This window comes from Suncus etruscus, chromosome 15 (assembly GCF_024139225.1).
Source record: "Suncus etruscus isolate mSunEtr1 chromosome 15, mSunEtr1.pri.cur, whole genome shotgun sequence".
In the NCBI taxonomy this organism is placed as follows: Eukaryota; Metazoa; Chordata; class Mammalia; order Eulipotyphla; family Soricidae; genus Suncus; species Suncus etruscus.
Window position 1 is genome coordinate 86,776,659 of NC_064862.1, and position 27,572 is coordinate 86,804,230.

Below are 27,572 nucleotides of genomic sequence, written 5' to 3' on the forward strand. Positions count from 1 at the left end.
CATCGGGTGTGGTACCCTAACCAAGCAGACAACTCAAAACTAAAATGAGTGCTTCTCACCACAATTTCTCTACCCATTGGGTGGCCTCCATCACCAGCATCTCAGCAGGGCCTTGGCACCCCTAGCCCAGCCATTATAGTCCACACAGAGCCAGACCTGGTACACCCCCTTTCAAAGCGGCCCACATAATGTTAGAACCATGGGACAGTAGGGACGGCAATCAATGCCTTGCATATATATGGTTGCCCCAGGTTTGACCCCCAGAACCCCACAGGGTCCCTCAAGTCCCACAAGGAGTGACCCCTGAGCAACCAAAGATGATTCAAAAATTCAAATAAAATAAAGCAAAGTGAGCTATGCTTTGTTGCGGGGAGGGTACCAGGTAAATTAAGGCACAGGCTTTGCTTGATGATGGCCTGGATTTGATCTCCCCAGCACCGCAGGGTCTGGGTCACCCCACATTCCCCATGAGGGTGTCCCTAGCACCCTTGTTGCTACATCTCATGGAACTGCTGGCTTGACAGAAAAATCACAGAGGGGTCCCCAAATTCAACCCTCAGCACCTCCAAGGGTCCCTTGAACCCCACCAGGAGTGATCCCTGAGCACCACTTGGAAACACCCCTCAACTACAACCATTTAATAGGGTCCAGAGAGCTAGCACAGCGGGGAAGGAAGGCACTTGCTCTGCATGCAGCTGGCCCTGGTTTGATCCCCAGTCCTGCAGAGGTTCCTCTGAGTACCTCTCAGGATTATTTCAAAAATTGGTTTTGGGGCCATGCTTGGTGGGGCTCAGGGGACCTTATGAGATTCTGGGGATTGAACCCAGGTCAGTCGTGTACAAGGCAAATGCCTTTCCCACTGTACTATCATTCTGGGCTCTTAAACCAATTTTTTATAAAGGCCCCAATTTGGGGTCTGAGTCTTGACACAGCAGGGAGGACGTTTATTTTGCATGCAACCGAGCCAAGTTTGATCCCCGGTATCCCATAGGGCCCTCCAAGCCTTCCAGGAGTGATTACTGAGTGCAGAGCCAGTGTAAATCCTGAGTGCTGCCAAATATGGCCCCAAAACCAACCAACCAACCAACCAAACACAAAAACCCCAGAAACAATAAGGCCCCAACTTAGGAGCCAGAGTGCAGTGGGGAGAGAAAGTGTTTACCTTGCACAGAGCTGACCCAGGTTCAATCCCCTGCCAGGGGTCCCTGAAAACTGCCAGGAGTGATTCCTGAGTGCAAAGCCAGGAGTCAGCCCTTAGCATGACCAGCCATGAACCCCAACAATGTTTGAACTTTCTAATGACCACTGAACCCCACCAATGGCCACAAGTATACCCAAGGCCTCTGCTATCCTTATCTGCCACTGTTTGAGAGGGATAATCATGAACTTCACTTTTCAACAAGTTTGGCCACAATCCCCCATGCCTGCACCCCGGAATGGTCCCAGATGGTCCCCAGCATTGCTCCCCGCCATGAGCTCACACCCAGGTGCTCTACCGGGTACCCCAATATCAGCCACCCCGGGGAAAGCTGGGGAGTGGGCCCCTCTCTTCCTCCAGCACCCTTGGGCTCGGGGGCAGTTTCCCCCTGCCTGGACCCCCGACCTAGCCAGCGCCCAAGCCCGAACCCTGACTCAGCGTTTCCTGTGTTGGCTTCTGGGTGCGGTTTCCCAGGTAGCAAATCATTTCCGGTGTGATTTTCTGTTCTGCTTAGAGCCCAGCCCCGCTCCTTGGCAGGGCTGCCAACGGTCAGTCCCTGGGCTGTGGCTGGTTTCGGGGTTTCTTCCTATCCTGTTTGGGGGTGCTCAGGAGCGCCCCTGTCTGTGGGACCCCAGGGACTGCTCTTAGCAGTGCCAAGATTGAACCTGCATCTTCCACTGCAAAGCCGGTGCTCAGCCCAGTTATTCATCCCTGTGGCTCCAAGGCTTTTTTTTTTTTCCCCCTTGGAGGGGGCCTCACCCCCAGCGGTACTCAGGTATGACTCCTGGGTCTGTGCTCAGAGATCATCCCTGGTGGGGTTTGCCGGGGATCAAACTCAGGTCAACTTACATACAAGGCAAGCGCCCTCCCCGTTGTACTTTCGCTCTGGCCCTTCTTTCCTTTTTCTCCCCCTACTTTTTTAAGTTTAAAAATTATTTTTGAGGGCCCGGAGAGATAGCACAGCGGTGTTTGCCTTGCAAGCAGCCGATCCAGGACCTAAGATGATTGGTTCGAATCCCAGTGTCCCATATGGTCCCCGGTGCCTGCCAGGAGCTATTTCTGAGCAGACAGCCAGGAGTAACCCCTGAGCAACGCCGGGTGTGGCCCAAAAACCAAACCAAACAAAAATTATTTTTGAGCCACACCCAGCAGTGCTCATGCTTCATTCCTGGCTCTGTGTTTAGGAGTCATTTCTTGCAATGCACAGGGCAACTATATGGGATGCCAGGGATCAAATTCAGTCGACCGAATGCAAGACAAATGTCCTACCCGCTGTGCTGTCACTCCGACCCCTCTCCTTATTTCTTTGGGTCATACCTAATTGTGCTCAAGGGTTACTCCTGGCTCTGTGTTCAGGGATCATTCCCGGCAGTGCTTGGGTGGGAACAGGACAAACCATATGGGATGCTGGAGATTGAACCCAGGTGGGCTTGCTGTACTATTGCTCTGGCCCCAATATTTGTGTGTGTGTGTGTGTGTGTGTGTGTGTGTGTGTGTTTGGGGAGAGACCCACCCTGTTGCGCTCAGGGCTCACTCCTCTTGGGGTTCAAGGAACCCTATGCAATGCCTGGGATCAAATCAGGACTTGCTAAGTGCAAGGCAAGCCTTCATTCTGTGTACAAACTTCCTCCATGATGCTTTCTTTCCCAGAGGCCTTTTCTCTCCTTGTCTCCCATATTACCTCGAAGGCCCCTGGACATGGGGTTAGGGGGCTGGGGCTGCCCCAGGCACCCTGCCCAGCTTGGACACGATGACCAAACCCGAAAGACGAAGTGGAAGGCGCTTGACGCGCCAGACTCCTGGCTCCCTTTTCATTCGCTGTCTTGTGATGCCACCAAGTCTGGCTCACTGTGGCGTGGTCCTCAGCCCTCCCACGCTCTGCAGGAGTAGGGTGCACAGTCCGGACATCCTAGTCTCAGGGTGCAGGGGCGATGCCCCATGAGGAACGGCCTCTGTGGTTGTCACCGGCTCTTTGCACCTCATTGCCCAGGACAGGGTGTTAGTGACAGGCACTGACACCCTTACCAGTGTGTGGCCCCCAAGTGCACAACCCCTCTTTGGCTTCCCACTCAGAGGTCCCCCAGGGGACACTTGCAGCGGTGACAGATATGGGAACAGAAGGCCCGAGAGAGGGGAAGTAACTTTCTCAAGCTACGTGGGGTGAGGGGCCGTTCGTCTGGGTGGGAGCCTGAGTTTCCAGAGACCTCAGGGGGGGGGGATTCCCAGGTTCCCCACAACCCCCTGAGCTCTTCTTTTATTCCCACCTCCATCCTCATCACCCTCCTCTCTCCAGCCCATCAGCAGATGGGACCTCAAGGGGACCCCAGTGGTATTCAATAGTAGGTAGTTCACTGAAGTAGTACCTCAGTGGTAGTAACCTGCTACAGAGAGAACCGCCTCTAGCTTTTCAGTGCCCTCACTGACACCCCCTTTCAGAGACTGACCCTGTGTGTGTGTGTGTGTGTGTGTGTGTGTGTGTGTGTCTCTGTATCTTTCCCTCCACTTGCTCGGTGCCCTCCACCCTGCAGAACACTCTGGTTCAAGGACTTACCATGGTGGCCTGCCTGGAGGCGGAGTCTGGGTGACGTGTCTGAAGGGGTCTCTGCGAGGGTGCAGCAGACTCAGGGGTTCCTGGGGGGCGGCTGGGGCATGGCCCTGCTCCTTTCCTTTCACCAGGACTCCTGGCCCTAGTTCCTCTTAAAACTGGCCCCTTGCACTTCCTCTGTCGGGAGGGGCCACGGCTGCAGGGGAGGGAAGCGTGGGCCCCCGGGGGTGGGCGGGGAGAGAACCCCAAGAGCAGTGTCTGCGGTGGACCCGCTGCCTCCTCGGAGGCTGACGGTGACAGAGGGGCAGCTCCAGGATTCCTGGTGACCAGCACAGCCACTACCCTGTCACCCCCATTCTCCAAAGCTTGGGGAAGGGGCAGCGGGTAGCATGCAAGCCACAGCATGGTAGGTATTGCAGGCATTGGTGGGGGGACTGCAGGAATTTTTGGGGGGTGACCTTGGGAAGCATTGGGGTTGCTGAGGTCTCCACTAAAGGCGCTGACCAGCTCGGAGCAAATTTGCATCTACCTGAGCCAGTTTCTCAGAATAGCGCCTTGGAGTCAGCTATGCGCGTGCATGTAGGAGGACGGGTATGCGCTTATGCATATGCTTGTAGCTTTGTGTGCACATGCCTGCATGCATGTGGCTTGCAGGAGAGGGCAGGCTTGCCACAGGTTCCAGGTCCCGAGTTGGTCATCTTCCAACTTGGCTACTTTCACTCCTGGATATCCGTCCCCAGCACCAGGCACATACAGGAGGGGTGAAGTGTGGGTGCAGGTTCAGATCTTGAGGGTGGCGATCACCTGCCAGACCACATCCCTCTCGGGGCCTTGAGCAGTTTGCTGAAATGTTCTCAACTTGCAAGGCTCCCCCCCCCCACCACCACCACAGCCCTGGGAGGGCAGTTCCAAGAAGGTGACAAACTGTGATGTTTGTCACAAGGGTGAAGAGGAAGGGGAGGGGTCGTCTAGCTGAAGAAACAGAGCTAACATAAGCCTCAAGATTGGGGTCTCCGGCCCGGAGAGATAGCACAGCCAGCGGCGTTTGCCTTGCAAGCAGCGGATCCAGGACCAAAGGTGGTTGGTTCAAATCCCGGTGTCCCATATGGTCCCCCGTGCCTGCCAGGAGCTATTTCTGAGCAGACAGCCAGGAGTAACCCCTGAGCACCGCTGGGTGTGGCCAAAAACAAAAAAAAATTGGGGTCTCTGGGGAGATTGAAAATCTTCCAAGAAGTTGGTTTATATAATTTGTTGGTTTGTTTGCCTTTTGGAGACCATACCCTGCAGTGCTCAGGGCTCACTCCTGGACAGCTCTGAGGACCCTATGGGGTCCTAGGGATTGAACCCCGGGTCATCCATGTGCAAGGCAAATGCCCTCCCTGCTGTGCTATCTTAACTCTTTGCTCCTGTGCTGCAACATATATATAGGCTTTTGAGCCACAGCTGGCAGTACTCAGGGGTTACTACTGACTCTGCACACAGGAATCACTCCTGATGGTCTCAGGGGACCCAATGGGATGCTGGGGATTGAACCCAGGTTGGCTGCGTACAAGGCAAACGCCCTCCCACTATACTATTGCTCTGGCCCCAGCTGCAATATTTCTATCCTAGAATCTCAGGACTGTAGTGTGTGTGTGTGTGTGTGTGTGTGTGTGTGTGTGTGTGTGTGTATGTGTGTGAGTGTGTGTCTGTACAGAAGCCCTGTTGAATCTCAGGACTGTAGTGTGTGTGTGTGTGTGTGTGTGTGTGTGTGTGTGTCTGTACAGAAGCCCCGTTGACGTCAAAGGGGGAGGACAGGGACCCTCTTGTGTCTGCAGGTGGCTTGTTGCGGTCCATCTGATACAGGCTCCCCAACACACAGAAATGGATACAAGACAGAACTTTATTGATGTAGAGATTCTCTGCCATGGCTGGGCACCTCTGGGTAGACTATATAGCACCATGATGAAGCCATCTGGATGTTAGGGTCCTCCCCATCCTGGGGTGCGTGTGTGTGTGTCAGACAGGACCCAAGCTTGGGAAAGGTTTTCCCAGCCCTGCTCAACCCCTGCAGCTGGGGTGGGGGGACAGGAAAGCTCAGGTGGAAGGTGTTGGTGGCGCTAACCACTACCCCATGGCGAACAAACACCCCTACACCCCACTCTTCACAGTACATATTCCAATCATAGGGGTTGGGCAATTCCCTCCTGGCAGGGGCTTCACTATGACTTTGGGAGAAGATTTTGGGGGGTTCAGGAGGAGCTCAGAACAGGCAGAGCCACTCTCCATCCCCTAGCCAGGAGTCTGCAGGAAGGTCCCAATAAATAACTTCCGGTTCTCTCCCACCCTTCAATCCCGGCTCCTTCAGCCAGATCCACTTGCAGCCCACAGTGGAGTGGGGGGCCTGGGGGGGGGGGGACCCCGCTCCACCTTAGCGGCCCTGGCAGGTTTTACAGCACATCTGGCGGAAGTAGGCTCGGCTGCAGAACTGAAACTTGAGCACCAGGGGGCAGTAGGCGACCTTATTCACGTCCTTGCATTCTGCAAGAGGGGACAGGATGGGGTGGGAGAGAAAGAAGGGGTGTGAGGTACTGCACCTCCCTGCAAGGGCTGTGTCCCCCATATTGAGCTTCCCGTGCTGTCCCTTTTCCCTCGCCCTTCAAGGGGGCACACACCTTGCAGCTATGAGGGTTTTAATTTTGGGTGACACACCGTTACTTTTGGTTTTTTCTTTCTTTTTTTTAAATTTTGATTTTGGGCCACACCCAATGGTGCTCAGGGGGTTACTCCTGGCTCTGCATTCAGATATTGCTCCTGGCAGGCACAGGGGGACCATATGGGATGCCTGGGATGGGACCCAGGCCGGCTGCATGCAAGGCAAACGCCCTATGCTGTTATTTCTGGCTTTTTGCATTCAGGAATTACTCCTGGTGGTGTTCAGGGAATTCTGTGGGATGCCAGGGATAGAACCCAGGTCATCTGCATGGATGAAATCCAGCATCCAGCGACATTTAGAACTCTGCACTCAGGTATTATTTATTCCTGGCAGGGCTCTGGAGAATATGGAGAAACAGGGAAATCAAACCCGAGTTGCCTGCATGCAAGGCAAATAAATGCCCTATTCTCCTACCCATTGTACTGTCGTCCTAATTTATCTTTGTTTTGTTTTTGGGTTGCAACGGGCAGTGCTCAGGGGTTCCTTCTGACTCTACGCTCAGAAATTGCTCCTGGCAGGCTCTCAGAGGGGGACCATATGGGATGCCGGGGATTCGAACCACCGTCCTTCTGCATGCAAGGCAAACGCCCTACTTCCGTGCTATCTCTCCGGCTCCTTATTTATCTTTTGTTTTGGGGCCACACTGCAGAGACACTCAAGGCTCTGCAATCAGGAATTATTTCTGGCAGAGCCCTGGGGAACATACTAGGGATTCAGGAGATTCAAACTAGGTTCTCTTACCTGCATCTCTCTGGCCCTACCTACCTTCGGGGCCGTCGCCTGGGGGTGCGCTGCTCTCACACTTGGCCTCGCACTGCTGCGTGGCCGGCGGCCTCAGGGCCTCGGTGCACTCAGTGGAGAGCTGGCCGGTGTGGCTGGTGCAGCGCACGGTGCGTTGCTGCTGCCCTAGGCCGCATGGCCCGGAGCACTGCAGAAGGAGCCACCAGCTGAGTTAGTTCCTGCACCTTCTTTCCCCGCTTGCATGCACCTCCCTGCTCTCCCCCGGGGGTGGCACCTCCTGCCTTACCTCGCCCCACTCGCTGGCCATCCAGCGCGCGGGGGGACAGCGGCGTAAGTTGCAGCGCAGGGTGGTGGGGGGCTTGGCCGCGGGTGGGCAGTGCGCAGGGGGCAAGGTGGCCCGGTGATCGGCGCTCTTGCACAGGACCACGCGGTGACGCAGGCCCGGCCCGCAGCTGGGGGTGCACTGCATTTGGAGAGCGGCGCATTAATGGTGCATATACCAATGCAGCAGGGGAAATGCGGGTGGAAGGGGGCTGACCTCTGACCACTCGAGGGCGGCCCACTCCGGGGGGCAGACGGGGCCCTGGCAGGCCTCCAGCACCGGGGGGCGCGGCTGTGGGCACGCGCTGTCGTCCAGGGTCTTCTCCTCCGAAGCGGACAGGCGGCGCTGGCACAGGACTGAACGGCTGCGCACACCTGCATCACAGCTGCGGCTGCAGCGCGACCAGTTGCCCACCACCCAGCTGCAGGGAGAGCGGGGTCGGGGGGCTGAGAGGGTCTGCAGAGCCCCCAGCCTCCTCCTTCCCAACTGCTATCTCAGGATGTACAGTAAGCAGTAAGCCCTACAAGGAAGCCAGTCCTCCAAGTAGCGGTCTTTGGCTCATATTTGATTCCCTTACTCCAGGGGTCACTCCTGGCAAATGTTTGGGGAACCGGAGATCAAACCCAGTTCAGCCATGTACATGGCAAGCGCCCTCCCTGCTCTACTCCGGCCTCTTCAATTCATCATTTTTATTTCTGTTTTCTGGTTTTGCTTGGGCTACACCCAGACATGTTCAGGGGTTACTCCTGGCGCTCAGAGGACTCTATGGGCTGCTGGGGATCGAACCCGGGCTGGCTATGAGCAAGGCAAACACCCTGCCCATTGTACTATCATTCTGACCTCTTAGCTGATTATTTCAAGATTATTATTATTTATTTATTATTATTATTATTATTATTATTTGTTTTGGGCCATACCTGGCTGTGCTCAAGACTTACTCCTAGCTCTAATATTAGGGATCACATTTCTGTAGGCTCGGAGGACCATATAGAGTTTGAGGGGTTGAACTCCAGTTTGCCACGTGCAGGGCAACTGCCTTGTCCCCTGTACAATCACTGTCCCTCCATGATTGTTGTTATTGCTATTATTATCTTTTTGTTGTTGTTGTTTTTGTTTTTGGGTCACACCCGGCAGCGCTCAGGGGTTCCTCCTGGCTCTACGCTCAGAAATCGCTCCTGGCAGGCTCGGGGGACCATATGGGATCCGGGATTCGAACCACTGACCTTCTGCATGAGAGGCAAACGACTTACCTCCATGCTATCTCTTCGATCCTTATTATTATCTTTTTTTTTGGGGGGGTCACACCCGGCGGTGCTCAGGGGTTACTCCTGGCTGTCTGCTCAGAAATAGCTCCTGGCAGGCACGGGGACCATATGGGACACCGGGATTCGAACCAACCACCTTAGGTCCTGGGCCGGCTGCTTGCAAGGCAAACGCCGCTGTGCTATCTCTCCGGGCCCCCTTATTATTATCTTTAAGATGCTGGGAATCAAATTAAGGCAGGACATTACACCTGCAAGGTCAGATGCTCTTTAGTGAACTTCCTGGCCCCGAAACTGAAACTTCATGACCCAGGACTTAATAGCCTTTAAAAAAAATTCCACTTCTGAAACTGGAGAGATAGAACAGAAAGAAGTAGGGCATGTGCCTTACATGCAAGCGACCTAGGACAGATGGTGGTTCAAATCCCGACATCCCATATGGTCCCCCGAGCTTGGCAGGAGCGATTTCTGAGCGAAGAGCCTGGAGGAACCCCTGAGCACCACTGGGTGTAACTCCAAAACCAAAATAAGTAAATAAATAAATAAAAATAAAATCCCACTTTTGAGCCTGAGCCATAGCCCAGGTAGGGTGTATACCTTGCACCCAGCATCCCATTTGGTTCCCTGAGCATCATCAGGAGTGATTCCTGAGCTTAGAGAACTGAGTACCATAGGGTGGGACCCAAAACCCCCCCATCTCCCCAAAAAAGTTCCTCTTTGGGAGTCCCAGCATTTACTGGTTTGCTAGCCACGCCCCTCACCCCATTCCACTGCCCAGAGCTCGCCCCGCCCCTCCAGACTGACCATGCCCCTCGGAGCTCTCCCCACCCACTTCTGCTGTCAAATCTGTCACTCACTCCGGCGGGCAGGGTTCCGTGTTGCAGGCCCGCTGCCTCTTGGGCAACTTGCTGTGCCCGCTGCAGTGGTGGGGGGCCACGGCCGAGCTGTCCAGCTGATTGCGACACTCCACCGCCTGCACCTGGCTGCCTGTGGGCGGGCGAGGGATCCGGCTCAGGGCTGCCCTTCTCCTCCTCAACCCCCCCCAAAGTCCCCCGAGTTAGCCGAGCACCACCCCCGGGCCTGGTCCCCGCAGCCTCGCCTCACCGCCCGCACACTGGGCCGAGCACTTGGTCCAGGGCGCGTAGTGCCAGGCATAGGGCGGCAGCGAGTCACGGGAGATGGGGGCGTTGAAACGATAGCGCAGGGGAGGAAGCTCCCTCTGGGCCAGCACCTGGAAGGGGGTGTGTGTTGGGGGGTGTATTGGGGTGCCTCTGGCTCCACCCCCGGACGCTGGCGACCACCCCGATCTTACCATGACGATCAGAGAAGCGTTAAGGGGTCCCAGGGCTTCTAGGTTCTGCGCCTGGTCTGGCCCTTGTCTCAGCTGAAAGGTGGTGCCAGCCAAGGGCAGGCGGTGCGGTTGGGGGGTCCCCGGTAGCCCCTCGAGCAGCAGGGATTCCTGGTCTCCCTTCAGGGCTGGAGGGAGCATGTGGTGTTTGGTTTGAGGGGCTTGGAAGCCAGCACATGGAGCTGCTCCCTCACCTCACCAGACCTGCACACACACACACCCCCCCCCCCCCCCCCCCCCCCCCCTCACCCAGATGGCTGAGGGACAGATTCAGGTCCTGGATGAAGACATGCACCGAGCCCTTGGGGATCCAGACCACTTCCTCGTAGTACCCTGGCAGAGGAAAGGGGACAGGATAGGGACCCCCCCCCCCTTTCTGTCCTAGATGAATTCTCTCTTTGTTACTGGGCCACACCCGGCAGTGCTCAGGGCTGAGTCCTGGCCCAGCACTCAGGGATCACTCCTGGCAGGCTCGAGGGGGTGCTGGCTTGAACCCCAGTTGGTTGTGCGAAAGTCAAATGCCCTCCCTGCTGTCATATCTCTCTAGTCCCCCCAATAAGCTTTTCTTGGCAGAGTTCCCCCAAAGCTGTGGAGATGGGAAATTTTGACACCCATTTCTTACACTCGTGTATTGCCAACAGTGCCTGAGCCTCATCTGGGGAATCTGTGTAAGTTTTCAGGGGTTCACTGAGCCACCCTTTCCTGAGGGTTGCTATCACTTGGGGTCATTGTGATGGGCACTGCCCAGGCTCTTGTAGGGAGTGTGAGAGGGAAATTGGGGCACAGGGCGCCGGGCGCCACTTACCGGTGCCCGGAGAGGAGGGCTGGAAGACGCCCTCGATGGTCTCACAAGCGCTGCCATCTCCCCCACACACCCGACATCGGTCCTCCCGCAAGTCAGAGCCCAGTACTCGGTCACAGCCCACGTGCTGGGGTTATGAGGAGTGACAGCATCAGGGAGGCGCCCCATGCCCTCCGCCACCACAGCTCCCTCTTCCAGGAAGCCCTTCCACCTTGCACTCGCCGCTGACGCAAATGTCCACCGTGTCGGGGCGGCAGGTGGTCCCGTCCACCACAGCGGCAGCCCGCTCCGTGTAGAAGTTGAAGCCTTCGGCCAGACAAGTGAGCGAACACGCCTTCACGCCTCCTGCAAGGAACACTGCTGTCAGACTGCCCGATGCCCTAACTCCCAGACTCAAAGGGAAATGGAGAGGTACTTCGGAAGACCCCTCATCACCCCATTCACCTCCCCGATATGTCTTCCACGTGTAGAATTTGCCCCGGAAGGGGATGCTGTCAAACTCCGAGCACTGCATTTCCCGAAAGTCCTGGGAGCCTGGGGGACAGTCCTGGGGTGGGAGACAATGGGAAGGCCCATTGACAACGAGGCACAGTAAGGGAAATGGGGGGCCCAGAGCAGAAATGAGCTGGAGGCAATGGCTTTGAAGGATCGGGGAAGAGGATCAAGGTCCCACATGGATGAGGATTGAGCAAACCACTCTTGGCTCCCTATATTCTCACTTTGAGCACCCCACTTTTTTCCCAGTAAATTCCAAACAAAACAAAACAAAACAAAACAAATCAGTTTGGGGCTGGAGAAATATAGTGGGGATGGTGCTTGTCTTTCATGTGTGACTGACCCGAGTTCGATCCCCTGCACCTGAGCATCACTGGGAGTGATCCCTGTGTGCAGAACCAGAAGTAACTGCTAGCACCGCCGGCTGTGGCCCCCAAAATAAAAAAAAAAAAATAACTAGGAGGGGCCGGAGAGATAGCACAGCAGTAGGGCTTTTGCCTTGCACACAGCTGATCCAGGACAGAGTGGTTCGAATCCCGGCATCCCATAATTCCATATTGTCCTGTGAGCCTGCCAGTGGCCATTTCTGAGCACAGAACTAGGAATAACCCCAAAACAACAAAAACTAGGAGAAGCTAGACGTCTGAGGAATTGCCAAAGAGCCCAATCACCTTGCCCCACATATGTGGGGGGACCCAAGGGGATCCCGCTCTGAGATGGGGAACACTCACGTCAGTGTTGCAGGAGCGGTGCCGCCTCCTCTCCCCCAGACAGTACCTTCCCCCAATGGTTGGCCTGCAAAGGTGGAGGGGGAGCTGAGAAATCGGGGTGGGGGAAGTGGGGGGCACAGAAGGCTGGGGCTCTCATCCTCTCCTCACAGGGAATCCCCTGAGCTCACCTGGGGCTGTCGCAGTGCCGGCTAGATGAGGATACTCCACCACCACAGGTCCGGCTACAGTCACCCCAGGGAGACCACGGGCCCCAAGCTCCGTCCACACCCTCTGGCCGGGTCCCAAAGGGGACACACACCCTCTTGTAGCACCACTGTGGATGGGGTGGGGATGAAGCTGGCCCTTTAGAATGTGCGTGCCCCATTCCTACCCACCCCTCATCACCAGCACTTGACACCCACCCTGGAAAGTCTGGGGACAGGTAACAGGGGAAGTCAGTGTGGAGGGGAGGCCTATGTGTAATCACACCCCTGGACGATTCTAAGAATGTCAAAAACGATGGAGATTCAGGACCAGTTCAGGGGCGTGGCTTATATAGCCACACCCACGGGCGGTCCTTAGACTGTCAAATGAAGGTTCAGAACCAGTTCAGGGGCGTGGCCTGTGCATAACCACGCCCCCTGGGCGGTCCTTAGAATGATGCCGGAAATGAAACTGATTCAGGACCAGGACAGGGACCTGGCCTAAGACCAGGTCTGGGAGGGGCCTGCTGGTGCAGCGCTGATGTGGGCGTGGTTACAAGTTGGGGTGTGGTCTGGGAGACGCCCCCATGTGGGCGTGGTCTCAGCAGTGGGCGGAGCCCCGTCGGCCTACTAAACTCACCCCCTTGTCAATTGTGCGTGTCTGGCAGATGGTGCCTTCGGCAGCTGGGATGCTGTTGGTGATGCAGCGGTTGCTCTTGCTCAGACACCACAGCTCGCTGCAGACCTCCTGCGGGCCAAGGCGCCTGCTCAGGCTCGCACCCCCCACCCTTCTCCCTGGGGTATCCCGCCCAGCTCATGAGGACCCAGGCCACTGCACATTGCAGGCGGGCCAGGGGCACCGTCACCCCTCCAGTCCTGGGTCGCATCCTCTCTACCTCTTAGGTGCATTTAAAACACTAATGTGTTGGGACCGTAGCGATAGCACAGCGGTAAGGCGTTTTCCTTGCACATGGCCAACACAGGATGGACCCTGATTCAATTCCCGGCATCCCATATGGTACCCCGACCCTGCCAAGAGCGACTTCTGAGTGCAAAGCCAGGAGTAACCCCTATGCACCACCGGGTGTGACCCCCCCAAAGCAAAACAAAAAAAAAACCCACACACACTAAGGTGCACCCTCTCACTGGTCTTACTGGCAGCAATAGTGGATAAGACCCATCTACAGAGCTAGGGTCACAAGGCTTGATCTCTGGCAGCCCCTAATTCCTAAAGCCAGGAATAGCCTCAGAGCACTGCTGTGTGAAATGAAAATGAATTCCGACCAAGTCCTCGACAACAGGGTCAATGAATAATTCTGTAACTCAGCCCCTAAGCTTCTACTTAAGGCATCTTGATAAAAGAGGGCTGAAAGAATCTAGATTTCTTTGGGGGGTGGGATGGAGAACTCATGGAAAGAGGGGATAGGGGAGAGGTATTTTGGAAAAATCAGGCCTGGGAGAGAGCTTGGTTAAGGTTTAATTTTTCCCACCTGGTGGTTCTTGAACCCACCATCAAATAAAGGAGGTGCAAAAAACTTTAACTTGGGGGGCCACAGCCATAGTACATATGTGAGGTATTTGGCACTCGGCTGAGCCAAGTTTGGTCCCTAGCACCACAAACCTGTCACAGCCGGTGGTTGTGGCCCCAAATCAAACCAAGAGCTTTTATCTTTGAGACTGGGAAGGAACAAAGTCAGTGGGATTTGTGTGGGATTTCCACTCCAGGGAAAATCAAGTTCCCCTTCTTCCCATCAGTACCCTGCTTGGGCCAGCCCAGGTTCTGGAAGGGACTGTATGTACCGCCAGGAGCTGGGTCACACCCAGGGGTTCAGATGAGTGAATTTATCTGGGCAGCCTGACTGGCTCCTGGTCTGGCTGGCATCTCAGACTCCCTTGCCTTCCCAGTTTCTCAGCCTCAGCCTTCAGAGATAGCACAGGGATTAAGGCACTAGCTTTGCATGTGGCTTACCTCCAAGTTTTGATCTCTTACACCACATATGATCCCCAGAACACTGCCATGGGTGATCCCTGAGCACTGCTGGATACCCCCCAAATGAGAGGGGATGGGCCAGAGCAATAGAACAGCAGAGAGGGCATTTGCCTTGCAAGAGGCTGACCCAGGTTTGATCCTCAGCATCCCACAGGGTCCTTCCAAGCACCACCAAGAGTAATTCCTGAGTGCAGAGCCAGGAACAACCTCTGAGCACTGCCAGGTGTGGGTCTCCTACCCCCCAAAAAGGAGTTGGATTTGCTACTGTCTGTGCTAATGGAATTTTGGGAAAGGAGGTCCAAGCCGAAGAAAGAGTGGGAAGGGATCAGACAGCTTCAGAGCGTGGCCACTCAAGGACTGCTGGCTGAGAAGCGAGTGAACTGGACTGTAGGGGCCAGAGGGAGGGGTGGTGGGATGTTCTTGGAAACCTTTGCCTCTGGCCAGCTTTTCTGCCAAGTAGGGAAGACAGCTCATTCACAGAGAAATGACTTGGGTTCAGATCTGGATGTTTTGTTAAAAAACTGCTCTGGTGGGAGGCAAGGTGGAGAATACGGAAAGTGGGTGGGAGGGGAGGCAGCATCGGAGCACATGCCTGGATGCAGGAGACCCTAGGTTTGATCCCAGATATTTGATTCCCCTGCCCCCAGCATCACTGAGGATGGCTCCCCAACACCCAGCCCCCCCCAATAAAACAGGCTGTGGAGTTAGCTCAAAGAACTGTGCATGCAGGAGCTGGGTTCCCTCTGTGGCACCTTCAAGAAGTGATCTTCTGGCCCCCAGCATGTAAGGCCCGAGCATCACCAAAAATGGTCCCTGGGAGGTCCCTTGCCCCTAAAATCAAGGGTCTAGAGGACTAGGAAGCCCGACTTTTGCTCGCTTGTGCTATCTCTTCTTCATTCATGCTCCTGGATCTCAGCTTCCTGGCTCTCACCCCACTCCCCACTTCCCTGGCTCTTCATCCTTCCATCCGAGAGGGTAAGGAGGCTGGCCAGGTGGAACGCCACATCCCGTTCCCTTTGGACCCCCACCGCGGGGGGTATCGGCCCTCCCCCCCAGGAAGGAAAGCAGGAAGGCTCTCTCTACCCCGTATTTACACTGACGCGATTTGACGCCATGCTGGAAGCGGCACTGCTCGTCCGCGTCGTAGGCCTGGCCTGGTGCCACCGTCGGGTACACGAAGTCCTGTCTGGGGGGCCGGTTATTCAGGCAGAGCCCCAGGCCCGAGCTGTGGGGAGATGGGGAGAAAAAGCATTGGGCCAAGGGGGGTCATTGGACAAAAACTTGGGCTGGAGAGGTCTATGAGTGACAGACAACATGCCCCATGCCCCCTGCTCATCTGTCTGGCTGGAGCTCAGCCTTGGTCCCTAAAGTCCTTCTCCATCCCTGCCCACTAAGCCCCGCCCCTAGTTCTGCCCTGCCCAATAAAATCCTGCCCTGACTGTCCTACCCACTAAAGCCACGCCCCAAGCCAGGGCCCGTCCCTCCGCCTGACCATGTTCCCCCTGGGGTACTTCCTCACTCCAGGAAGCTGGTTATATAGTCCCTGCTGCAGGAGGACCACACGAAGGGGTTGGTCTTCATGGTGATGTGAGCGGCCATGAGCTTCGCGGGGTCCTGGCCTCGGGCCCCACAGCTGTTGCCCACGCCGTCGTGATTCATGCCAAATCTGGGTAGGGCCGGGCCAGAGGAATAGGGTTCAGTGGGAGGACAAGAAGCCAAGAGGCCTTGGCTTCTAATCCAGCTTAAGTCCATGCCTTATTTCCCCCCCAAAAAGAGGTGGCCCTGAGCACCAGTGGGAGTACATTCCCTAGGCTGACAAAAGAGAAAGCAGGCTGGAGGGAGAGAACAGCGGGGAGGAAGCTGGTCTTGCCTATCGCCAACCCAGGTTTGATCCCCCAAGGTGGGAGTGATCCCTGAATGCAGAGGCAGGAGTAAGCCTGAGCACTGCCGGGTGTGGCCCCAACACTACATAAATAAATAAATAAATAAATAAAATAATAGTGAGCCAGAGTGGTAGTATGGTGGGAAGGGCATTTGCCTTGCATATAGTGGATCTGAGTAAAAGTCTCTGCATCCCATATAGTCCCCCAAGACTGTACCAAGGGTACAGAGCTAGGAGTAACCCCTGAGCTTCCCTGGGGGTAACCCCAAAGCCAAAATAAAGAAAAAAGGAAAAATAAGAAAGAAACCAGAATGGCCACGAAGTCCACCCTGGAAAGCCTGCCCCTCCCTGCCCCTCACGTGTGGCCGATCTCATGCGCGATGGTGAAGGCGGTGGCTAGGCCGATGTCCTCGTTGATGCTGCAGCTTCTTTCTCGCTCACACATTCCTCCCACTGGGGCCAGGCCTGGAAAAGGCGGGTGCAGGATGGGGCCTCTGGCCTGATTGCTCTTTCCTTCAGCCACCTCCTCCCATATTTCCCCATGCTGTCCCGCAGGATTGGGGTCACCCAGCCAACCGCGCTCAGGTACCTAATGTGCCGCAGGGCTTGTTCTTGTAGATGCAGATGTCATAGCTGGGGAGGGCAGAGAGAGGAGGGCATTCAGGGAACTGGGCCAAGCCTGCTGCCCACTGGAAGCTACTAAACAGCCCCTCCCCCCCCCCGGACTGTGAGCTGGGCTTGTGGATGAATGGCTGAATGAGTGATTCAGTGATGTAAAGAGTGCATGTAGGTCTCTGCACCCCCAAATCCCCAGCAGCCCCATTCCCCTGCTCCCCCAAGTCCTCCCAGCAGAAATGATCCCCTGTTCTGTTTTGCCCTTTTTGGGGCATTAGGCCACACCCAGCAAGGCTCAGGGGTTACTACTGGCACTGCTCTCAGGAATCACTCTGGTGGTACTTAGGGAACCATATGGGATAATGTGGGAGGATTGAACCCCTGGTTCCAGTGCCCTGCCCACCGTCCTATTGCTCCAGCCCCTAGTTGGCTTTTTCTTTTTCGTTTTTGGACCATACCTGGCAGCATTCAGGACTTATTCCTGGCATCACTCCTAGTCTCACCACTATGCTCTTCCTCTGGCCCTGTGCCGCCCCCTCCACATCTGTACCCAAGCAGCCCCTGCTGGGTCCCCTCACCGCGTGATGAGCACCGCCGTGTCGTGGTTGGCCACGCCGTTCTCGGGAATGGCGTTGCCATGACCACTGCGGTTCACGATGGATTTCTGCCACTTGCAGAAGCTGTCCAGGGACTTTCCGGCGTGGTGGGTGATCTCCAGGGTGGGCTGAGGACACGGTGAGGGGAAGAGGATGGGCAAGGTCAGGGGCACGGGTGGGCCAGCAGGGAGTGGGCGGATAGGGGTATCGTACCTGGTCCTCCGTCAGCAGGATGAGGCGCGTGACTTGAATGTTCACGATGCTTCCCAGACTTGAGTCCTGGAACAGTTTGGCAACCTGACCTCCAAGAAACAAGAGAGACCGAGTCTTAAGAGGCGCCCAGGGCAGGGCATGTCATGACCACACGACCAAGAACCACCGGGAGCCAGAGCATCCATGGGTCACTCTTGGCAGGTATAGGAGCCATGAGACAAGTACCTGCAGCACAGGGTGCAGAAAGAGATTGAAGGTGCTTGTCTGGCACAAACCCACCTGAGTTCTATCCCAGGCACTGTACAGGGAGGGTGCCCAGAGTTGTCACCAGGGATTGCTCTTGAGCACAGAGCCAGGAAGAGCCCCTAAGCTAGTGTCCCTCAGCCCCTTACCAAACTATGAGGCTAGAGAGAAACTACAGTAAGGACGCTTGCACATGGCAGATCCAGGTTAGGTCCCTGGCATCCCAGAGGGGACCCCCCCTCCCCCCGCCAAAGGTATATATTTACTTTCATTAAATTTTTTTCCTCTATTTTTGTTTGTTTGTTTGTTTTTGGGTCACACCGGTGATGCTCAAGGTTTACTCTTGGCCCTGCACTCAGAAATCGCTCCTGGCAGGTTCCGGAAACCAAATGGGATGCTAGGAATCAAACTGGAGTCGATCCTGGGTTGGCTGTGTGCAAGGCAAACACCCTACTGCTGTGCTATTCCTCTAGCCCCTAAAATTATTTTGGTTTTTGGGCCACACCCAGGGGCGTTCAGAAATTACTCCTGGATCTTCTCTCAGAAATCATTTCTGGCAGGCTTGGGGGACACATGGGATGCTGGGGATTGAACCCAGGTCGGCCACGTGCAATTTAAATATATATTAACACATCTTGTGGTACTTGGGGGTTACTGCAGGCATTTCGGGGACCCTGGTCAGCTGCATGCAAGGCAAGGCCTTCCTGGCTGTATATAATATATATTATATGAGTGTGTGTGTGTGTGTGTGTGTGTGTGTGTGTGTGAGAGAGAGAGAGAGACAGAGAGAGAGAGACAGAGACAGAGACAGAGAGACAGAGAGAGAGACAGAGAGACAGAGAGAGACAGAGAGACAGAGAGAGACAGAAACAAAGACAGACAATGGCTTCATGTGCAGAAAGACCAGGGTCAACTCCCAGCATCCCTGCATGTGACGCCCAAACTCCCCTCCATCCCCCGAAGAGAGCACTGGTTTTTAACCATCTCATTATGGTTCAAGCCAAAGCTTCCTGCCAGTAGCCTGAGCTGCGTCTTCTCATCCTGGGTGGTGGGGTAGGTGCCATTTCTTCTCGTGATCTTTGTGTTTTTTGAGTGGCTGGGCTCTAGCATCCCGGGGTCCCCGGCCCAGAGAGAGGAGGAGGGGAGCACTTACAATGTTCATGATGGCTAGCACGTATTGCTCCACGTCGCGGCGCCCATGGTATGCCAACATCATTTTGTCCGCTACCACCAGGGTCTCCACGTAGCGCTCCCGGTTAACCGAGCGCTTCAGCCCCGGCTGGCCCCCCCGCTCTGTCTCATTGCCCACAGGCCGGGCGGGTGGAGGCTTCAGCGTGCGCAGCCACCAAGGGCGCCCCTTCCACGGCTTCTCATCTGCAACCAACCATGTCTGGTTAGTGTCGTGTTTGGTCCCCTCTGCCCCACGGACAGCGTGGACAACACCTCCTAGCAGGGCCACTGCGAAAGACAGTTCTTGGCTTTATGATCAGGTCACTTTGCAGACCATTGGTTACAGGATGGGGCCACACCTGGCGATGCCCAGAGTTACTCCTGGCAGCACATCGTGGACCGAACCCAGGTCAGCTGCGTGCAAGGCAGTCGCTCTCCCAGCTGTACTATTTCTCCAGTCCAAGACCAGTGCCCTTTTTTTCTTCTTGGTTTTTGGGCCACACCCACTGGTGCTCAGGGGTTACTCCTGGCTCTGCCCTCAGGAATCACCCTTGGCAGACTTGGGGGACCATATGGGATCCCAGGGATCAAACTTGCGTCAGTCCCGGGTTGTGCAAGGCAAATGTCCTACCCGCTGTGCTACAGCTCTGTTCTATTTTGTTGTAGTTTTTGGTGGTTGTTTTGGGGCCATCTTAGGTGGTGCTCATGAGTTTCTCCTGGTTAGTTTGGAGAATCTAATGGGATGGCAAGGATTGAACTAGGTAGGGTCAGTCGTGTGCAAAGCAAGCGCCCTCCCAGTTGTACTATCCCTCTGGTCCATTGTAGTTATTATTTTTTTTTTTGGTGGGGGGACACAACAGAGATGTGCAGGGGTTACTCCTAGCTCTGCACTGCCACGGCATGCATAAACTTAGGGGAACTCAGGAGGCACACCAGGTATCCCCAGATTTTCCTGGTGTGGAGAACTGAAATAACCCCCACGGGGTTCCTCAAAAGGCCCACTGTGAATCTTCTTCCCCTGCATGAATATTTGAGGAATTTCCAAAGAGATAAATCTGTGCTTGGTATTATATTCTCTGTCATTATTTGGCTATCTCTCCTTTGTAAAATCTCAGGCAAAAATATGGCCTCAATCAATTTTTTTTTTTTTTTTTTTTGGTTTTTGGGCCACACCTGGCAGTGCTCGGGGATTACTCCTGGCTGTCTGCTCAGAAATAGCTCCTGGCAGACACGGGGGACCATATGGGACACCGGGATTCGAACCAACAACCTTTGGTCCTGGATCGGCTGCTTGCAAGGCAAACGCCGCTGTGCTATCTCTCCGGGCCCTCAATCAATTTTTTTTTTCTCAGAAATCCCAGCACCAAAGATTACTAAGAGAATCCCTTTTCTTAGCACTAAAATTTAGACAATCAAAAGACAATATTTTTTCTCTTTTTCAAATATGTCCTTGCAGCCTCAGTGTCTGTTAATCTAGGGCATAGCCAGAATGCTATAGAATGCATAGCCAGAATGCTGGACCCTTCTCAGAAAATGGGCTGGCACCTAAGGGGACTTGACTCCTTCTTTGACTTCTAAAACAGAGCTCACCTCAGCAGAAGACCATGTTCCTAGTTTTTCTACTTCTTAATATCCCATATTTTGCATTTGAAGTTAGTCGTTAAAAGCTGCCTGGGGTTGTGACCTTCTCCTTAACTTAGAATTCTTTTTTTTTTTTTTAATGTTTTTTTTTTTTGGTTTTTGGGCCACACCCTGTGACACTCAGGGGTTACTCCTGGCTATGCGCTCAGAAGTTGCTCCTGGCTTCTTGGGGGACCATATGGGACACCGGGGGATCGAACCGCGGTCCGTCCTAGGCTAGCGCAGGCAAGGCAGGCACCTTACCTCCAGCGCCACCGCCCGGCCCCTTAACTTAGAATTCTTACAGCTCTCATCCATAGCTTAAGTATTGTTTACTGTTAAACTTTGCTTTGTGATTGGAAACATTCTTCTCTATACTATGACTGGTTTTGCCCTTTATAAACTTCCCCTGCTTAAAGATTAAACGTGTCACACTTCTGCCAGAAGATGTGCTGACCCCACATACTTGTGTGTGGTTTCATTATTTCATATTTCATATTTCGACGCCCATGCAACCCACTCTCCCTGAAGTGGATTCATTGAAATCCCATTGGCGCTGTAGGACAGAAGCCACCTGCAGCACTGCACTCAAGAATCCCTCCGGGCAGACTTGGGGGGACCCTGTGGGATGCCGGGGATCGAACCCAGATTGGTCACATGCAAGGCAAACACCCTCCTCACTATGCTATCGTTCTGACACCCTATACTATGTTTCTGGCCTGCTCTTCCACAGTTATTTCTGTGCCAGACTGGCTGCTCATTGGCTCTTCTAAACTGTGGGTGGGTTTTCAGCTGCCCTTCAAGATCCACCTTAACCTTTCCTGTGTCTGGGACAACCTGGGACACAGGCTGCAGAGGTCAGGCACCACGGCGCCATCAAATTGGGCAGTGATGGACCTCCTTTCTTGCTGTGTGCCCCAATAGGCTTATTCTGCCCTTCCCCAACCCACTCCCCACCAGCAGCTGCTACCTGGTCCTGGACAAAGAAATATACCCTCCACACCTGTCTAACTCAAGACATCCCCAGACATACCTCTCACCCCACAGGCTGTGTCCAGGTGAGGGTGCCGCAGGGAGGAACGCTTGTACACCACGTGAGGGCCGCTCTCCTCTGGGCCCCGAACTCCTTTGCCCTGCCCATGAAGGGGCTCGATCAAATATTCTTCCTGGTCTGCTACAATCAGGCCATGCTATGGGGAAGCAGGCACAGGTCAGAGACCCAAGGTCAAGGAAAATTCCCAGCAGCCCTGTTCAGACTCCCTTCCGTTTTTCTGGTATTAGATGGCTATTTCCTCCCTTCCGTTTTTCTGGTATTAGATGGCTATTTTTTCCTTTATTTGATGATTTTTTGTTTGGCTGTCATATCTGGCAGTGCTCCTGGTGGGGGTTGGAGAATCTTCTAGGGAAGTAGGGATCGAACTTGGATTGGCTACATGCAGCTTGTACTCTCTCTCTCTCTCTCTTTCTCTCTCTCTCTCTCTCTCTCTCTCTCTCTCTTTCTCTCTCTCGCCCCCTTTTCTACTATATTTTTTGGATGGGGAGATATAGTTCATAATGGTGTGCTGGGATCTCTCCAGATAGTGCTCAGGAGATATGTGATGTCAGGAATTAGAACTAAGCTGGGCTGCAGGCAAAGTAAACTTTCTCTCCCTTCCAATTTCTAATTTCCTGAGATGCTCAGTGCATTAATTTGGGGCTGGATCTAAGGCTACACGTTTTCCTCTCATTCCTGCTTTGGTTGCATTCTAACAGGCTTTGATCACCTTAAAGTGCTTTACATATTTTCATATTTCCATTAGAGCCTCGGAGGGCTCAGTGACTACAGCATCTGCTCTTTGGGGCTCATGCAAGGCAAGATTCTTAGAGTAATAATCTCCAGTCCCAATTTTTTGTTTGGGGACCATGCCTGGTGGTCTCCGATCTGACTCCTAGTTCTGACTCGTGGGTCACTGCTGGTGAGGCGTAGGGGGAACCATGGCTTCTGGGAATTGAAACCCAGGTGGGCTGCATGAAATGCAAGCACCCATTTCTTTTTATTTTTTTCTGCTTTTTGGTCCACACTCAGCAATGCTCAGGGGTGACTCCTGCTTCCTGGTAACTCAGAAAACACTCCTGGCGAGCTTGTGGTGGTAAGCTTGGGGGACTACATGGGAAGCCGGGATCCAATGCAGGTCAGCCAAGTGCAAAGCAAACACTCTACCTGCTGTGCTATGGTTCCTTACCCTGGCCCCCTATTTTTCTGAACTCCCCCCCCCCCCAAATCTGACCTCCCATCCCGCACATTCGTCCACAGCTCACCAGGCCCCCACAGGTACTGACGGCCACCTGGGAGCTGCCCGCATGGCCCTGCAGGTGGCCGGAGTACAGGCAGTGGGGCTTGGCCGCCCGCTGCCAGGCCAGGCCCTCGCGTGTCCAGTACTCCACGGAGATGTAGCCGGCCAGCAGGCGGGGGCTGCGGGTCAGGTTCAGCACGAAGTGGGTGCTGGGGGCCGCCACCTTGTAAAAGAGGTGGGACTCGGCGGAGGCCCCCGCACCCCGCCGCTGCCTCCGGGGAGCAGGGGGCGAGAAGGCCAGCAGCGCCCCGTTGTGGTCCACTCGCGTGGGGAAGGCAATCTCATAACTGTCTAGGCTGGACAGGAAGTCATCTAAGGAGACAGAGGCCTTATATAGGCTGGCCGGCCACTGGGCGTGGCTTCCTGATCTCAGCCCCGCCTCTCCAGGCTCCGCCCCCTGACCACAGGCGGGGCCTCAACCAACCAGGCCCCACCTCCTGACCAGAGGCCACGCCCCCGATCACAGGCCCCACCCAGCAGCCCTGGCCCCACCCCAGCATCTCCCCTGGGCTCCCTGCTACCTTGAGACCTGAAGGCATGTGTGACCTTGAACGTGAGCCCCAGCCCCAGGGCGAGGGCCCAGCGGAGGATCTGGAAGGCGGGAGCCATAGAGGTCACGTGTCCACATGTCTCTCCAAGCCCCGGCTGCCGGCAGCCCTACTCAGTTGCCGCCTCCCCTGTTCACAGCCTGGGCAGCATCACGGGGTAGGGGGTCCCTGGGAAGACAAGGCCTGGTCAGGATACGGGGACTTTGGGCCTCGCAGCTCTGGCATTCTCCCCAAATTTGGAGCTCATAGGGGACCCACTGCATGCTGCAGATAATGGTCAGGGCGTTTTCACACCAGGATTACCACCCCCCCCCCCACTCTATGTGGCTAGGGAGCTCTCAAAAAGGGGCCAGTGTTCTTGCCTTTTTGTTGTTGTTGTTCTGGAGATACACCCAGCAGTGATCAGGGTGGTGGTGGTGGGCCTATATGGGATGCTGGGGATTGAACCCAAGTTGGCTGAAAGCAAGACAAGCACCCTACCTCTTGTACTATTTCTCTGGCCCTCGGAGCCAGGAGATGGGTTGAATGCATGAAGATGGGTTGAATCCCTGCCACTTTAAGGCCCTCTTGTGAGCACAGAATACAGAGGGCTCTCCCAACACCATGGGCTCTGACCTCCCTCAAACCAGATCCAACCAAACAAGTCACTGCAGGAGTCAGACATCTAAGAACTATCAGTTTTTCTTTTTGGGGTGGTGATGGTGGGATTCTGGGTCCCTATATCTGGTGGCATTTAGGACAGTGCCCGGGATCGTTCCCATGCCCAACATGTGCTTGGTCCATCTCCTGCCTGGCTGCAAGAATCTCTTCTATAAAACAGCAGGGCATGGGTCCGGAGAGATAGCACAGCGACAGGGCGTTTGCCTTGCAGGCAGCCGACCCAGGATGGACAGTGGTTGTGGTTGGAACCCCGGTATCCCAAATGGTCTCCCAACCCTGCCAGGGGAGATATTTCTGAGCGCAGAGCCAGGAGTAACCCCTGAGCACTGCCAGGTGTGACTCCAAAACCAAAACACAGACAGACAGACAGACACACAGACAGACACACAGACACACACACACACACACACACACACACACACACACACACACACACACACACACACACACACACGGGCAGGAGGGCACAGTGTTGAGGATTTGCCCAACCTCACATGACTAGGAACTGGTACCCTGGCTAGAAAAGGGGCGGGGCCCAGGTCACATGATTAAAAGGGCGTGGTTAGCTTCATTCATCATAAGGGCTGGAAAGGGTCCCTGTAATCTTGGTTTTGGAGACCGCCCCTCCTCCTGCTTCTAATCTTTTGGGGTTCTGTCTGTTTCTCCAGCACCCACATCTTTGGGCGGGCTGCCTGCCGCAGACGTTGCCCTGGGCCCCGGGACCCCGCTGCCAACCCCTCCTCTTCCTCCTCCTCCTCCCTGCAATTTCCCCCTTAATCACAGACTGTCTTGTTTTCTTTGTGGCGGGGCCAAGTCTGCGAGCCCATCCCCAAACAGCTCCAGTGCCAGCTTCTCCAGATGCCAACTTGGAAGCCTGAGCTTCCCCCCACCCACTCTCCTCCTTGCTAGATGCCGCCCACTTTTTCTTGGATCCTTCCAGCAACAGGGAGATCACTCCCAGACACTTAGAGATCCCATCCCTTCCTTGCCCTTGTGGTTCACATCTAACCTTGTTTTTGGGGGACAGGGGGTGGCTCTTTTTTCTCTTTTACCTCTTGGGAGTGTTTCAATGGGAGGTGCGCCGCGACCCCCCCTTTGGCTGAATCGTTCCCTTCACAAACCTCAGGTGTGTCTTCTGGGGCGCTGTGAAGGAAGGGAAGGAGCCCCACTGTTGAACTGAATTCGGGCGGCGCTGCAGACACCCTGCCCTTGCACCCCCACCTCAGCACCCTCATGAATCACAGCTGCTCTGCACCTCCTCTCTGCCTCTGCTGCCCCCTGAACCCCATCTCCTCTGCCTCTTTCTTCTCCTCTGTGTATTCCCATCTGAGCTCCCAACTTGTCCCTCCCTCCCACCACCCCATCCTGGGGCCCAGATTGGAGGTGAGAGAGCACTGTAGGAGGAGGGGTGGCTAGGGATGACCAGGAGGAGGGAGGACGTCAGGATTAGGGGTATCTGGGATGTATGGCAGAGGGAGATGGGGACTGGAGGGGGAATCTTCTGTGGGGGCCAGTTTCTAGAAGATTCCAGGCCCAGACCGGAAGGGAAGGGTGGGAGCATGGCTGGGGCAGGGAGCAGCTGTCCGCAGAGGGGGTGGTATCCAGTGGGGTGCATGCGTGTACACATGATGGATGTGAGGGTACATGCCTTCATGTGTGTGTGCTGGCTTTCTCTTGCAGGAAAGTCTGTGTTACTGGCCCCCGCAATGTTGTGATGGATGATGTGACTTGAAGGCATGTGACTGTGTGTGTGTGTGTGTGTGTATGTGTGTGTGTGTGTGTGTGTGTGTACTGGCCTGTCCCCCCCCAGCCCCTCCTCCCAGGAGGCAGGAGGGAGGCGGCTGGGTTGGGGGAGGGTGCCCAGCGGGAGGAGGAAATGCCGCAGGGAAATGACCCAGGGCAGGGCTCTATCCCTGCCCAAAGCTTGGAGGCTCCCAGCGGCGTCGGAATCCTGGAGGATGGAGAGCCTTTGGAAGACTAGCGGGGGGCCACGGGCGGGCCTCCTTCCCCGTCGAACCTCCACCCAGGCCCTGCATATTTGGGCAGGCGGGAGCCAGACAAAGGCCCCTCACAGGAGAAGGGGATGGCCAACCCTTCCCCCCCCCCCGCAATCAGCTGCTAATTAAAGGCCCGGGTAACCTTGGGTTGGAGGTCCCCACAGACAGCTGTGGCCTCGGTGGCCCTCTGAAGGAAGGGGGGGAACTCCCACACCCACAAACACAATGACAGCCGCGTTCGCATGCCCTGGGCTCTCCACACCTGCCCAGTCCGGGGACCAGCCGTCCTTGGGAGACTGGGGGGAAAGCCACCAAGGGAGGTCCCCCACCCCCAACGCCCCCAGACAAGACACGGGGTCAAAAATCACACCCACCCAGAGACACGTCCACACTCGTGGCCACGCTCCCCAGCCCAGACACACAACTTGAAAAGCGCCGGCCACCTGGCTGGGCGCCCGCCGCCTCTCCAGGACGCACGGGCGGGCGCGCGCACACAGCGGGCCCCGAAGCTTTTCCCCTCCCCAAACACAGAGCACCCACATCCCCATCCCCAACCCCTCCAGAGGGGGCTGTCACAGCGCCACACGCGTGCAGACACACGCACGGACACGTATGTGAGCGCGCACCCGTGCGCAAACACACACATACGCGCGCACCCTCGTCCTCTCCAAGACGCGCTTTTGGAACGGTCCCCGCGCGTCTGGGCTCCGGGTCGGCTCGCCACCCCCTACCTGGGGACCTCGAGGAGCAGCTTTTGGCCCCCCACCTCCATCCTAGCCCCCAACCCCAAGAAGCCCAGCGGCCCCCTCTCCAAGCGCGATCGCGGCGTTTTTGCGCGCGCGCGCGGACACACAAAGGCGTCCCCCGCGGGGCCCCGCTTTACCGCGCCCCGGCCCGGCCTCGGTCCACCGCCGTCTCGCCGCCGGCCCCTCGCGCAGGAAGGGCGGGAGGGAGGGAGCCAGGGGGCGGGCGCGGCGGCGTGGCCGGGGGAGGGGGCGCGGGGCCGCCGCTTCCTGAGCCGCCTGCCAGGGTTCTAAAAAAAAAAAAGAAAAAGAAAAAGAAAAACCACCCCAAACCTCGCGCGCCCAGAAACCCCGCCCGCCTTGCAAAGGCCGCGGGCTGGACCCCCGCCAGGACCCCGGGAGTGGGAGGCGGGGAGCAGTGGCTGCAAAGGCAAGGGGGTGGGGTGGGAAGGGGAGAAAGCCTGGAAGTGGGGAGGGGGCGCGCACCATGGGGAGGGGCGATCATGGGAGGAGACTGGGGTGCCAATTAGGAGGGGGGGAAGGGAAGAAAAAGCCTGGGAGGGGAAGGGGTGCGGCTGGGGGGGAAGCCAGCGAGAAGGGGAGGCCCAATTAGGTGGGAGAGGGCCGGAGGGAGACTTAGG

At 55.8% G+C, this 27,572-nt stretch overlaps 2 protein-coding genes across 3 annotated transcripts in view; both read right to left on the reverse strand.

Moving 5' to 3' along the window:
* MYO1F (myosin IF) overlaps positions 1–3,771 on the reverse strand; it is a 29,579-nt gene extending 25,808 nt beyond the window's left edge. Inside the window, 1 exon segment of the mRNA XM_049789414.1 lies at positions 3,750–3,771. Coding sequence (XP_049645371.1) covers positions 3,750–3,752 — 3 coding nt within the window. The 5' untranslated portion in view covers positions 3,753–3,771.
* A 1,836-nt stretch (positions 3,772–5,607) lies between these two features.
* ADAMTS10 (ADAM metallopeptidase with thrombospondin type 1 motif 10) lies at positions 5,608–23,706 on the reverse strand. 2 transcript variants are annotated; one of them, XM_049789412.1, is made up of 24 exons: positions 23,505–23,706; positions 22,949–23,295; positions 21,684–21,840; positions 19,014–19,234; positions 17,618–17,701; positions 17,387–17,532; positions 16,783–16,826; positions 16,553–16,658; positions 15,831–15,977; positions 15,395–15,536; positions 12,962–13,069; positions 12,307–12,452; positions 12,140–12,203; positions 11,358–11,460; positions 11,125–11,258; positions 10,917–11,040; positions 10,361–10,444; positions 10,076–10,239; positions 9,868–9,994; positions 9,621–9,750; positions 7,718–7,922; positions 7,466–7,642; positions 7,204–7,366; positions 5,608–6,263 (listed from the first exon to the last, which is right to left on the reverse strand). In XM_049789412.1, exons 1-24 carry the CDS (start codon positions 23,590–23,592, stop codon positions 6,154–6,156), a joined length of 3,321 nt encoding a protein of 1,106 aa, XP_049645369.1. In that variant the 5' UTR covers positions 23,593–23,706; the 3' UTR covers positions 5,608–6,153. The 2 variants fall into 2 exon arrangements, with proteins under 2 accessions (XP_049645369.1, XP_049645368.1); XM_049789411.1 differs by having other exon boundaries at positions 9,868–10,239.
* Positions 23,707–27,572: the final 3,866 nt, after the last annotated feature.

Coding starts and splice junctions, on each gene's coding strand:
- ADAMTS10 (XM_049789411.1), bottom strand. CDS start 23,592: ATGGCTCCCGCCTTCCAGATCCTCCGCTGGGCCCTCGCCCTGGGGCTG. Junction 11,461..12,139: donor ACCGCTCCTGCAACACTGAC/GTGAGTGTTCCC, acceptor CTCCCACCCCAG/GACTGTCCCCCAGGCTCCCA. Junction 7,367..7,465: donor TGGCCAGCGAGTGGGGCGAG/GTAAGGCAGGAG, acceptor CTCCTTCTGCAG/TGCTCCGGGCCATGCGGCCT.